Source organism: Oreochromis aureus, linkage group 3 (genome assembly GCF_013358895.1).
Source record: "Oreochromis aureus strain Israel breed Guangdong linkage group 3, ZZ_aureus, whole genome shotgun sequence".
Classification (NCBI taxonomy): domain Eukaryota; kingdom Metazoa; phylum Chordata; class Actinopteri; order Cichliformes; family Cichlidae; genus Oreochromis; species Oreochromis aureus.
The window spans coordinates 84,274,754-84,287,951 of record NC_052944.1 but is presented as its reverse complement, the minus strand read 5'-3'; the positions used below and the strand labels follow the sequence as shown (position 1 = coordinate 84,287,951).

Genomic DNA, 13,198 nt, shown 5'->3' with positions numbered 1-13,198 from the left:
ACTACTAATTAATTACCGTTGAGCTCAAAGGTCCTATTAATAAACAGTTAACGAATGTGTATTTATGAAGACGATTTGTGAGACCGGTAAACTTATGATATGTACGATGGTCTTTCGTTCTACACGGTGCATTTCAAGGTCCTGTACCCATCCGTCGGTAAACTGTACCTGGGCTTGTTGCAGTGACCTGAAGTTACTAAACTTCATGAGTGCATACACTCATGAAGTTTAGTAACTTCAGGTCACATTGTTCTCCTTCGTTTTGTACATACCTTTTTTGGCGGGCAAAGAAAAAGCAAGAATTTATTGGAACCAGAGAATGAACGTTTTGCGGTGCTACAAATGCTTGCATTTGGATTGTTTTGCCACGAGTTCCCGGCATGCAATGCGCGAAAGTCACGTGGTCTGTTAATCTCTATTATTCACCCTGGGGTTGCCCTCCCCCACGCTTGTACCTGTGGCTTCCTGTCCTTGGGGTGGAGATTGGCTGTTCTCCTGCCCTGCAGCCCATCCTTTTGTTCATATTCCAAGACTATTTTTCTATATGTATTCTTACCCCATAGCAACCGCCATTTCATAATGTTGCAAGCAATCACGAACTCTACAGTTTGTCTAACTCCAGTGTATACCAAGCAATCTATTATTCTCAACAGAGATAAACTCAACATAAACTGAACGCACATTAAAGTTAGCTCGGTGCTTACCTTTAGATGAGCCCACAAACCGAGAGAAACTCCGTGATGAAGCTGGAAGTCTTCCCAAAAAGGAAACAGATAAGGGAGCAGAGACCCACGTGGTTCACGCTGATCTCAGCTACAATCCAGGAGACAAGGGTGTGCCGATCGATGCAGATATCGATCCAAACGTTGGTAGTGGTATATGTTCCTGTAAGTTCACTACTTTACTCCCGTTTCATGAAAAAGCAGCTCTCTCTGCTCGACTCCTCTCCTGCACACACACTTTGCTCCGCCCCCTTTTCCCGGCTCTGCTGTGATTTGTGGCTGTGCGGTCACGTGACTCAGCTACACAACGTAACCACGTGGGAGTGTTATTTCAAAATTAGCGCCAATCTCCTTTCTAATGATGGTAAATTTGATTCTTTTTACTGAATCGAGTTTTAATGAGTCACTCACCAATGCGAATCGAATTTTTTGAGTCATTTGATTCACTTTGTCAGTTGACCAGAGAGTGCAAAAATGTACATTTTCACTCAAACATAATTTGTTCCTCTTTTCATGTAAATCCTATACCGCTAAGATGAGTGATTCTAAAAGAAAGAAGCTATTTTATAGAGAAAAAACATTTCTAAAATTAAGCAATTTCCTATGAAGCTAGAGACACCAGTAACCATAGTCTTCCAGGGGCCATAGTGTGGCGGGCCAGGAGTGCCAAAATCAATTGATTTATTCTGCCATTAAATAATTAATTAAATGTTTCATTTATTAATTAAAATTGGAATTAATTAATTGAATAAACATTACAATATTTAATGAAATAGCCATTCATTTTATTTGAAATGTTTGATAAATTATTCATTCATTTTCAATTTTAATAAATTATTGACACATTTACTTATTTAATCTTAGTTTTAGTTCAAAATTAATGCTTAACAAAGTCTAACACATATGAACACCAGATAATAAAGAAAAGCGAATGGTTCAGTCTAACATGTGCTCCAGTGAGACATTAAACTTCAGTAAAACTATGCAGTTATTAAACTTGACTTTAATCTGAGCCAAACTAATTTGCTCAGTTGTAAATAAAACGGTGAAGTAAACATGACCTGACAGACAGAAGCTGAGTGAATTAAGTCCAGTGTTGCGTTCATGGTTCAAGTGCTCTGTAGTTTTCTCAGTGTCCATCTCCTCTTTTTAAATCACGTTTGTCATCTTTAACACAGGTCAGTCACTCTGAATGAAACACAAGCTCCAGCAGCTCTGCGCTCAGGAAACAAAGCAGGTTTTCTTGTGCACAATATTGCACAGACATTACGTTATACCAAGCTGCAGCTGCCCACGTTAAACTGTGACTATCACCAGGTAACATGGGCATTTCCTGAATCAGCAGCAAATGAGAATCTGCAGATGCAACATCTGGAACACACAAATCTAACTGGCTAACGTAAAAAACAGTTAAAAACAGCTCGGTACACTCAGTCAGCTAACTGATAGCAGATCTAATGACATCTCCAAAAACATCGGACCACTTTTGCAAACATGTTCTATGTTGACAACCTGACCAGACATGTAAAGATTACAGTACTACATTTGCAGCTTAAACATTATTAAAAGTATAGTTTGTGACAGAAAAACTGGGTATTTCAAAACTTTATTTACAGTTTAGAGCATCACCACCATTGCTGCTTGTGATCTGAAATGCACTCTGGGATACCTGGTTGCCTCAAGTCCACACTACCACCAGTTCATAGCAATCTAATATCTAGGATTGACTTGACAGAGACTTGGCAGTCTCATGTGCTGTGTTACTGTTTTCAGTTTTGCTTCCTCCTGTCTCCTTGTATGTGATTTCTCCCAGCTCAGCTCTCCCCCTGTGTCTCATTCCCTCATTATCCCTCTGTGTATTTAAGCCCTTTGTCTTCTTCTTTGGTTGCTGGATTGTCTGCGTGTTATTCACTGCATTTCCCGTGTTCAGGTTTTGATGATGCATGGTCCACATCTCAGGTCTTCATTTTCTTTATTCTTGTTTTTCAGTTTTTCCCAGTTTAGGTTTTAGTTGTTTAGTCTTTCTCTCCTTTCGGTTTTGTTTGCATTTTGCTTTTCAGTTTAAATCCATCATTATCAACAGTGTGTCAAGAAGATGATTTTCTACATGCACATGTAAAAACATGCATATGTGAGTTGGAATCAGACCTGCATGAGTCTTATGTTTCTTGGCCTCTGGAGGGCGCTGACATGTCAGCTAACATAGTGGATTTTAAAAAGTGGTCATGACAGTGTAGATTTCTGGATTTTATACTTAATGGGCTACATATTTATTTATTATACAGGCTACACAGTGCATAAAATGTAACTGAAATCTTTTATTATCTGGGTTGAAGAAAATAAAGTTATAGACTATATTTATATGAAATGTGTATACTTACTGCATTTGAATCGTTTTAACCATGCATTATAATAGATATTACAGGATGTAACACTTTCATATGTGTAAACAACAATGGCTTTGCCACTTAAAGAAAAATCTCACAATCTACCCATGAACACATTTTCACTTCTCAATTGAAATTATTATAAAATATTATAAAGAGAAGTTCCAGGTATTTAACCCTGAACAGAGCTGCTTCTGTACTTTTGCTAAATCAGCAGCAGGTGTTAAACAGCTGACAGAAAGAACAGGATGTATGCAGCTCAGCAGCTCGGTGATGTCCAAGTAAAATGTCGGCTTGTGATTTCTGTCACAGAAACACACAGATTTGAGTCCAGCCGGAGATTGTATGGTTATCTGTAGACAACATCTGGATCACATCTGTATGTCTAACCAGATCCAAGCAGTCCTGTAAAAAAAGCAGTTACCCTGGTAACAGTAAACAGTGGTGAAAATGTGAGTCTTTGAATATGCGCAGCAGTGTTGTGACTCGCTGAAAAAGCCACCGACAGAGCAGTGTGAGCGAGCTGAGCCGAAAGAGCCGGTTCTCTAAAAAGAGCCGGAAAACCCATCACTACTTTCTTGACTCACTGTGCATGGTAACCAATAAGATTATAGACAAGCTTAGGGCGGCATCGTCACTGATTTCTGTAACTGATTCGATTCCGATTCAGTTCAATTTGAACTCAGGCAGTCATATTTCATTAGACCTTTATTTGGATTTTTTTTAGCAAAACAAAACCACACAGCAACAACATATATATGCATAAAAAACAGTAAATAATAAATGTTAAATATTACTGAACAGCACATCAAATGCAAGATATGTTTAGAGGCAGCAGCAACCAAGATACTGTGTGTCTGTGAGTACCTGTTTGTAGACCTGTGTGTGTGAGTGCTCATGTGTTCATAAGTGTCTAATAGTATGTGGGGAGCGCACAGCCCTGCCCTCCAAGACATGAAGCTAACATGGAGGAGACCTGGGCCCCAGACATCCAAAGGCCCCACCCCCCAGAGCGTGAGAGCCCCAGGTGGACCACTGCAGGGACAATCCGGTCTTTAAGTGATGACGTGCTGAATCCTGCTTCGGGGCCCAAAGTGCTCTGCGTTTAATAGGGCTATTGTGCTTTTAACATATTTTAATGCTTCGTATCTTGTTCCATTTCATCTCAACAAGCCCCTAAAAACAGTCAGTGATCACTGTCAGCTTCTCGGTTTTTATTACCGCTAATCATTTATGATGTAACTACAGCACAGCCCATGCAGCAGTATGTGAAAGACTAACCTCGTATTGTGGATGGATTATCTCAGTTCTTCTCCTGACTGAAGTTTGGTCTGTTTACAGCATCCTGCCATGTGATTGCATTTGTTCCTGACCATCGGGAACCCTCACGTTGGCTTTTATCAAGTGGAAAAAAAGTTCATTCGTCCACCACAATAATTTCCAGTAGCACTGCCGATATATGAAATGGTGAGTTTTGAGGTTGTCTTCAAACAAGTGCATTGTACTAGAAGGTGTTTGAATGATTAAAAGTGTAAAAAGTAATGACTAGTTTATATTTATATAAAAAAAAAACATTATGCAGAAAAAGTAGCAAAGAAACAAAAACATAACACATGGACACTTTTGGCCACGAACAAGCTGAAGGGATGGTGATTTTTTTTTTTTTAACAAACCCAGAGTGTTAAAAAACACTTAGAACCAAATTTATTTATCAACAGCATCAAAAGTTACAAATACACAATTTAGTTTTTGCTGTCAAAGTCAATTTAACTGAAGTGACGTGTTTCCAGTTAGTGTGGAGGTCGCAATATGGCGCTCCCCCTGTGGCTGCAGCCAGGTGCTCTTCGGGCCCCTTTTGGTCTCTGCAGGCATAATTAATCAATCACATGGATCATTTCTCAGAAAGGCTCAACAAGTAGATCATGGACTGAACCAAAGCAGGTAGCACTCAGAGGCTGTTTTCTTTTTTCTTCCCTGAGCTCAGTCTGGTCACTCAGCCTGCAGACAAATGGAGGAGTGTTTGAGACGTGCAGATAACCAGTCACAGCTTTGTGTCTGCCTCTGGGGGCTCAGGGCCGTCCTGTTGTCATGGTATCAAGTGCATGACGGCTCTCTGCACACACTTTGAGTCCTTATTCACATTTTCTATAACTCCTCATCTCTGTGGACCTGAGGGATTACCCACAGTTCATAGTGCTGTGATGGTCAAAGCATTAAGAACAAGGATGGATATTAATAAATAACCAAACCCAAGTTCAGAGGAATGTAGCTCATCTAAAAATGCTTCATGATGAAGTTTTTACAATGACGAATATTTTGATTGCCTGACAACAAACAAAATCAAACAGTAAATGTCAGATCACATGATGAGGTCTGAGGGACGACGATAGTTAACATCACAGCAGAGGTGACAAAGTGCTTTCTGTGGCCTGTTTATCTTCAGTTCTTTGAATTTAATTAGGCATTAATTTCATTAATTAGAATTAATTTCAGTACATTAAACATTAGCAGAAGGATGGAGAGTGTGCTATATGTATATCTTGCACTTGCACAAACACAAACAGCAGCTCTTCTTTTTTTTGCCACTCAATCTAGAACAGAATTTAGATCAAGAACATTTCCATGATCATTATGATTCTATTTTATTTTATAGGAAATGCAGTTTGACAGGTTTCCAATACTGAGGATGAGGATACACTGTATAAAAACTTTAAAGCTACTGTTAGTTTTCCTGTCTTGTAAAAAATAAAGTTTTTGTTCATGCACAGAGAATGAATATTTTTCAGACTTTGTCATTTTTGTTTTGTTTTGCTGGGGTTAAAACGATGCCACCTTAAAATGAAACTGAAAAATAATATTGCAATTGAAATAAATATATTGATCATGAAAAAAGATTAATTGACACTGTAAATATTGACATTAAAACAGAAAAAAAGTTTTCACACTTACATCTCTCTTTGTTTTTTTGCTTACAGTGTTTTTTTTCCAGTTTCAATTTGCTGGCACTGTTTTGGCCTCTGGGGGCACGATTGTTAATAACAAACACACAAATATTACATCTTTTGAATCTGTGATGACATGTGACATGATGATGAAGTTCACATGATGTAGCTTCTCTGCCAACAACACAAATTAAAGAATAAATAATTTAAACCAAAGTAACGAGCGACTGAGACTCATTCATGAAATAACAGGATCAAATTATCCAGTAGTTTATTGTTCAAACACAGAGACACTTGTTGCGAAATAACCCAGACCACAGTTATCAAGTTACAAATCTACTTCTAAGCTCATGACACAATCAGGCTTTTATTACATTGAGGGCAGTGTCAGTGTCTTTGCAATAATTCTAGATTCTATCTTAACACATTTCTAAACTCTAAAGCAAACTAAACATTCCTACACACTCACACACTGACCTTTGTTCTCTGTCCTTCATACAAACATTTGGCCCTCACAGACTCTGTGAAGCACAAACACACATACAAGGCGAAAATTTCAAAACAAGCAGCTATTTAACATTTGTAACTTTGTGTTATTAACAAACAAACAAATAAACTCTGAGTACATCATTCAGCTGTACCTGATCACCGGATCCTGAGTCGGACTTGTGATTATCTGTAATCTACAGAACTTCATACAAACTCAGATTTCCAGTTCCAGTGAAAAGTGTTCACACAAAGAGACCAGCAGTAGTCAAAGGTCATGAAAGGTCAACGAAACTCAGACAGTAAAGAGTAAATCGTACTGCTGACTAGGGATGGGTACCGGTGTCCGGTGCCATGATGGCACCGGTTCTGACATAAACGGTAGTAACCAGACAAAAAAGCAGCGCACGTTTCGGTGCGTTTTTTCCTGAACTTTAGATTCTAGCCAATCATTTTACGTTTCCGAGGATAGTAGGCGGGCCCAGGTACGTGCGTTCTTTCAGAGCAGAGCTACAGATTAAAAATGCCCAAGGCGAAGCGGTCCAAAGTCTGGCTGTACTTCACAGCAAAAGATGCAAACTCAGCAGCCTGCAACAAGTGCTTTAAGCTGATACTGTGATACTGTTAAAGGAGGTAACACCTCAAATCTGATGAAACACCTGGCGACGCATAGCGTTTTTTTAAAAGCCGAGAAATGCGCCGTGTTTGATAGCTTGCTGCGAGACCTCACACCGTAGAGGTCTGGCAGTAGAGTCCTGGCCCCTAGCCCTGCCAGTGTAGCAGAAATGATGAGGATGATGATGGCAGCAGCAGCCGTTCTCCTCTGCGTGAGTAGCTTCATGTTGTTCGTGTGTAATTTACGTTGAGTAGGCTAACACGTTATTACATTAACGCATGTAAGGTGAACTAGCAAACACCGTCGTAGTTACATGCAGCTGTCTTCTTGTTTGATGGCAGATACTCCCTTCACCCTGGCCAAAAAGGCTAAAATGACCAAAGAAAAAGTGGAAAACAGTTAAACATGAGAGGTTTTTGGACAAAGTTTGTGTTTTTTCCATTGTTTAAGCACTGCTTCCAGCCAAGAGTGATACCATATACGCCCTATACGCCATATATGCAGAAAAGGCTAACATTGTTACCTTTTTACAAAAAAACAGCTGAACATGAGAGGTTTTTGGACAAAGTTTGTGTTCTCCATTCTTTAAGCACCGGTTTGAGCACCGTTTCAAAAGTATCGGTTTGGTACTGGTATTGGATAAAACCTAAACGATACCCATCCCTACTGCTGAGTGACAAATGCATTGGAGAGTTACCTTGCAATCAGAAATGTACAAACCATCTGTCAGCTACAAACAGATGGTTTGTACAATTAGTGGAGAAATGAGGGAACCATTTTGTCATCATTGCACAATGTCTCTGATTGGATTGGGTGGTGCAGAGCCTGAAGCAGAGAGCCAGGGTAACAGAGAAAGTTGATAATCACCATGGTGATACCTGCTGTCTCTGACTGCAGTTTCAGGTTTAGTTGAGCCAGCTAACACAAAGAAAGCCTGACTGTGTTGAAGCTGATTTGTAGTCACAGCCCTCTGGATGTTCCAGTGAACTACAGAGCTGAAATGTAAAGACTTGTTTTAAAGACGAAACTCGTCCACTGAGATGAGCTGTCAGCAAAAACAGAAGCAGCCATTAAAGATAAAACTGAAATAAACATACAGTACTGTGAGCCTGCTGTCTGTGCTCAGTTCATCTGTTTTTGTACGATTTTAAACACTGACAACACCCAGAACTCTGAACAGCAGCAGCAGACTGAACGCTGGAAAAACCTCTGAAACATTTTAACCTGCTGCACTTAAACAGGAGGCTGGTTTGTTTCCTCACTCTGTTGTTGTTTATGTTTTCTGTAGATCAAGAAACCAACAGCAGCAGCAACAAGAAGAAGCACAAAAAGAACTGACAGACCAACTATCAGTCCAACAGATCCATCCTCCTTCTTTTTGTCTTCCTTTCCTCCATCTTTGTTGTCTTCATCCTTCTCTTGTCCTCCTGTCTGACCTGCAGGTGAGAAACAGGTGTGAGGTGTCAGCTGTCAGGTAGGTGATGAGTGAAGAACAGAACAGAATCCATTTCCTCTTCAAACTGCTGTCAGACATTATCTACTGCACTCTGATCACATCACTCAGACCAGCTGCTTTCTACAAAGTCTCATCAACAACATCTTTAGAAACAAACATCAACAACCAGGAAGCAGCTTCACCTCTGATCACACACACACTCAACTCTACTCACTCACCTGGAGGAGCAACATGAAGGTGGATGATGCTGATGTTGCTCCATTGCCATGGTTTTTCAATGAGGACATGACACCTGTATGTTCCAGTGTCATTAATCGTCACATCCTTCAGAATCAAAGACACGTCTCCATCCTTCATCTGTTTGTCCTGCAGATCCACCCGGTTCTTAAAAGATGGATGCTGGTGATCTGGAACAAACTGCCCGTCTCGGTACACAAGCACATGTTTATCTCCCAGGTCAGCTCTGCTCCACTCTACAACTATGATTTTGTTGTTTGGAGCTCGACATGTCAGAGTGACGTTCTGTCCAGACTCAGCTGTGATGTTTTTCTGGTCTGAAAGAGGAAACAACACAGACCAGAGAGGTTAAAGGTCAAAGTACGACTGTTCACTTCTACAGCAGCCAATCAGAAACACACAATAAAAGATCATCTTCTGTTATTAGATGATGATCTTTGATTGTGTCTCTTCTTGTGTCAGCTGCTCCCTTCAGGCGTCACCACAGCGAGTCTTCTCCTCCTCCTCACCTGATCCCGAGCATCTTCATCAGGGCTGATTTGTGACAGAAGGACAGCAGCAAGAGTGAAAGGGAAGGTTTAAAGATGGCAGTGAGCTGCTGTGATGTTTGCTTTGGAGACTCTGACACAAAGACAGGAGGCCGAGCTGAACATGTTCAGATTTTCATTGAGAGCAGAATGGGACGAGATTATGAACGAGTTGATCAGAGGAAGCTCAGGCTGAGAGGTTTGGAGACAAAGTTCATGAGAAAGACTGAGATGGATGAAAAACATCATCTGAAACCATTTTGTGAACAAATAAAAACAAATCTTTAGTTTTAGAATCTGTTAGTTTGATCAAATGTTGTTGATGGACGAGTTCATTGAGACTCTGGATGTCTGTCAGACTGAGTCTCTGCTTTTATTGTAACAGCTGTACTGATGCTCCTAAATCTGGCCTCTGACACAAACCTCCAAACAGTAAGAATGAAAAAGAATAAAACCATTAAAAACTCTTCAAGCAATAAATAATCAAACCTGAAAAGAAGAAAATCATCTGGAAACTAAACTGAACTAAACACAAAAAGTCCAAATGGAATAAAAACTAATGAGAAAATACAAAACTACAATAACTGTGTTGCACAAACAACAACATGTGCTGATAATAAGTGAACATAATGTGTGAGAGAAAGCAGCCTCTCATTATAAGACACTGTGAGTCTCTGCATGCTGCCTTTATGGAGCTACAGCTGTTTGTATACACTGAACAAAAAGCTTTGTAGCTGTATACTGACTCCTGACACTACAACACATCACACTGACACACACATTACACTTCTTTGTCTCTGTGCTGCAAACTGCACCAACACACACAGACTCCACCCAGCTTTGTGTCGATCGCAAGACTGAACGAATCAGAAACTCATTCTTAGAGAAATATTATCAGCATGTAAACCAGACTGAGACTCTTTATCTCAGAAATAAACTCAGTTTAGTTTCTAACAGTTAAATCTCACCTGCAGAGACGAACAGGACAAACATCAGCGTGGAGCAGAGTGACGCAGTTACAGCAGACATGTCCGTGTTCTCTGTTCCTGCTGATCTGACTCTTAGTTTGTTCTAAATGTCTGAGTCTGTTGGTATTTTCACTCAATAACTGAACCTGAGTTTAAACCTGAACACATCAGATTAAATTTATGGTTTAAATAAAGTTAAAGCTGCTCGTTCAAACTCTTCCGTGTCTTTGAGGATGTCGCGTTAGAGTGACGTTTGGTAGGTTGGACTGAGGATGCGCAGAAATAAGTGCGTCATAACAAACAAGGCGAAGACAAAAAGTTTTAATGTTCAGTTGTTGAACGATCTCCACAGAACAAAATCAGAACCTCTCGTGTGTCGTCATGTATGAACAGTTTGTGTTTCAGTCGCTGAAGCAGAAGTTTTGTTTTGTTTCTGACGACAGTTTGATTCTTGTTTCATCGTCACAAACATAATCAATATGACAATAAGTCTCAGGGAATTATTTTTACTGTGCAGCCAAAACTTCCTGTTTCATGTCAAAGTTAAATCTGACCTGCAGAGACGAACAGGACAAACATCAGCAAAGTGGAGCAGAGTGACGCAGTTACAGCAGACATGTCCGTGTTCTCTGTTTCTGCTGATCTGACTCTTAGTTTGTTCTAAATGTCTGAGTCTGTTGGTGTTTTCACTCAATAACTGAACCTGAGTTTAAACCTGAACACATCAGATTAAACTTAAGGTTTAAATAAAGATCAAAATCTTTTTTTCGGCCGTTCGGTCAATCTCAAAATGTCCGACTCATCTCTTAAGGAAGTTGAGCCATGTGATGCTGTGACGTGTTACGTTGAACTGTAGAATGATCATAAAGTGGGTCAGAAAACACTCATATGTATGTGTGTGTGTGTGTGTGTGTGTGTATATGTGTGTGCGTGTTTACATGTATATACTCTTTACTGTGTATAAAGTTCTCTCTGTTTTTTGCACAGTCAGGTCACATTCCACTGCGTGTTACATCTGTATAACCATGCACGTGACAAATAAAGAATCTTGAATCTTGAAAAATAGGTGAAAAATTATTTACAAAATATAAAATATATAAAATCTAAAGCAGGTCTGAGTGTTTAACACGTTCAGTTCTTGAATGATCTCCACAGAACAACACAAACATAACGTATCTCATCATCATCATCAGCTACACATAAAGACCATCATCAGCCAAAGGACTTCAAAAAGAGTTCACTGTATAAAAATGTATATTGTTCTATGGAGGTGGCAACATTTAGCTGTAGTCATGAGGGATTAATAATAAATGATGGAATCAGAGTTTAAACCTGACAGAAAGACAAACTGGTTTGATTTCACATTCTTCTCATTTCCATCAAGAAGGAAGAGCTGAAACAGAAACATCCTGTCTGCAGAATATTTGCTGTTCATGCTTTATATTGTAAGGTAGACCCTACAATAGTCCATACAGAGAAAAACCCAACAATCATATGACCCCCTATAAGCAAACACTTTGGCGACAGTGGGAGGGAAAAACTCCCTTTTAACAGGAAGAAACCTCCAGCAGAACCAGGCTCAGGGAGGGGCGGGGCCATCTGCTGCGACCGGTTGGGGAGAGGGAAGGAAAACAGGATAAAGACATGCTGTGGAAGACAGACAGAGATTAACACATAGTGAGTGAGAAAGGTGACTGAAGAAGAAAAACTCAATGCATCATGGGAATCCCCGGCAGCCAACACCTATTGCAACATAACTAAGGGAGGATTCAGGGTCACCTGGTCCAACCCTAACTATATGCAAAAAGGAAAGTTTTAGTCGTTACTTTAAAGTAGAGATAGTGTCTGTCTCCCAAATTCAAACTGGAAGCTGGTTTCACAAAAGAGGGGCCTGAAAACTGAAGGCTCTGCCTCCCATTCTACTTTTAAATACTCTAGGAACAACAAGTAGGCCTGCAGAGCGAGAGCGAAGTGCTCTAATAGGGTGATATGGTACTACAAGGTCGTTAATATTAGCCTGATTATTTAAGACCTTGTATGTGAGGATTTTGAATTGAACAACATAAACCCGCAGATGTGAGATCACTTACTGTTGTCAGGAGTTCAGGAAAATCCTCTGCTTCATCGTGATGGAAAAAAACCAAAAAAGTGAAACTGTAAAACTGAAGTAAGTAGAATAATCCTGATAAAGTCCTGGTCTCTGACCTCTCTGACTGTAACTCTGATACTGAGTGAAGCCAAACCTTTACTATAACTATAAAAGACTGGATAGCACAAAGGATGAGGTGGGTCTGCTTTGTGTAAATGTTGTTTGATATGACTCTGAAGCTGGGCCTAAACTCCAAAGTACAAACTTCCTGTCTGTAAGCAGAGCTCATGTGGGAGCTGATGAGGAACCTTTATTTCTAATGTTTGCTTAATATGGTTTTGACAGTAATGATTAAATCATTTTACAGTTGAGTCATTCGCCAACATTTTAATACCTGAGTTTAATTCAGACAGACTTTAAAATGAATACTGTCACTGCTGCTGCTTTTCAATGCTGGTTGATTTATAATGAGTCTGATTTAGTAACTGTAGCTTTTTATGTGAGAGAGAATACAAACACACTTCAATTATAAGTTTTCACAATTTATTATCAAAATGGTTAGAACTTAAAATTAGTATTGGATGACACCATGGACTTCCTCTCTCCGGCTCAGAGACAAAGGACTGCTGCTGCCAGGCAGTAAATGCTTTTGATTATGTATGAAAAACAGGATACAAAGCTGATTGTTCAAAAGTTGGTGGGAGGCTACAGTTCTTTGGCTGCTGTTCAGAGTTCTGGGTGTTGTCAGTGTATAAAATCCTGCAGAAA

At 39.8% G+C, this 13,198-nt stretch overlaps 2 protein-coding genes across 3 annotated transcripts in view; one reads left to right on the top strand and one right to left on the bottom strand.

Annotated features, from left to right (window-relative positions):
* The window catches only part of LOC116335110 (neural cell adhesion molecule 2-like), a 660,945-nt gene that overhangs the window by 135,144 nt on the left and 512,603 nt on the right, over positions 1-13,198 (top strand). The window lies entirely within an intron of this gene.
* LOC120438326 (programmed cell death 1 ligand 1-like) lies at positions 4,781-10,567 on the bottom strand. 2 transcript variants are annotated; one of them, XM_039608751.1, is made up of 5 exons: positions 10,342-10,567; positions 8,828-9,163; positions 8,497-8,589; positions 6,529-6,572; positions 4,781-5,107 (listed from the first exon to the last, which is right to left on the bottom strand). In XM_039608751.1, the coding sequence occupies exons 1-5, from the start codon at positions 10,400-10,402 to the stop codon at positions 5,099-5,101; spliced, it is 543 nt and encodes a 180-aa protein (XP_039464685.1). In that variant the 5' UTR covers positions 10,403-10,567; the 3' UTR covers positions 4,781-5,098. The 2 variants fall into 2 exon arrangements, with proteins under 2 accessions (XP_039464685.1, XP_039464684.1); XM_039608750.1 differs by lacking the exons at positions 4,781-5,107; positions 6,529-6,572 and having other exon boundaries at positions 7,713-8,589.

Bases quoted from the DNA above. Each gene is read 5' to 3' on its own strand.
- LOC120438326 (XM_039608750.1), bottom strand. From the start codon at position 10,402: ATGTCTGCTGTAACTGCGTCACTCTGCTCCACGCTGATGTTTGTCCTG. The intron at 9,164-10,341 runs GTGAGATTTAAC...TTCCTCTTTCAG, and splicing joins TGTCCTGTTCGTCTCTGCAG to ACCAGAAAAACATCACAGCT. The intron at 8,590-8,827 runs GTGAGTGAGTAG...TCTCACCTGCAG, and splicing joins CCTTCATGTTGCTCCTCCAG to GTCAGACAGGAGGACAAGAG.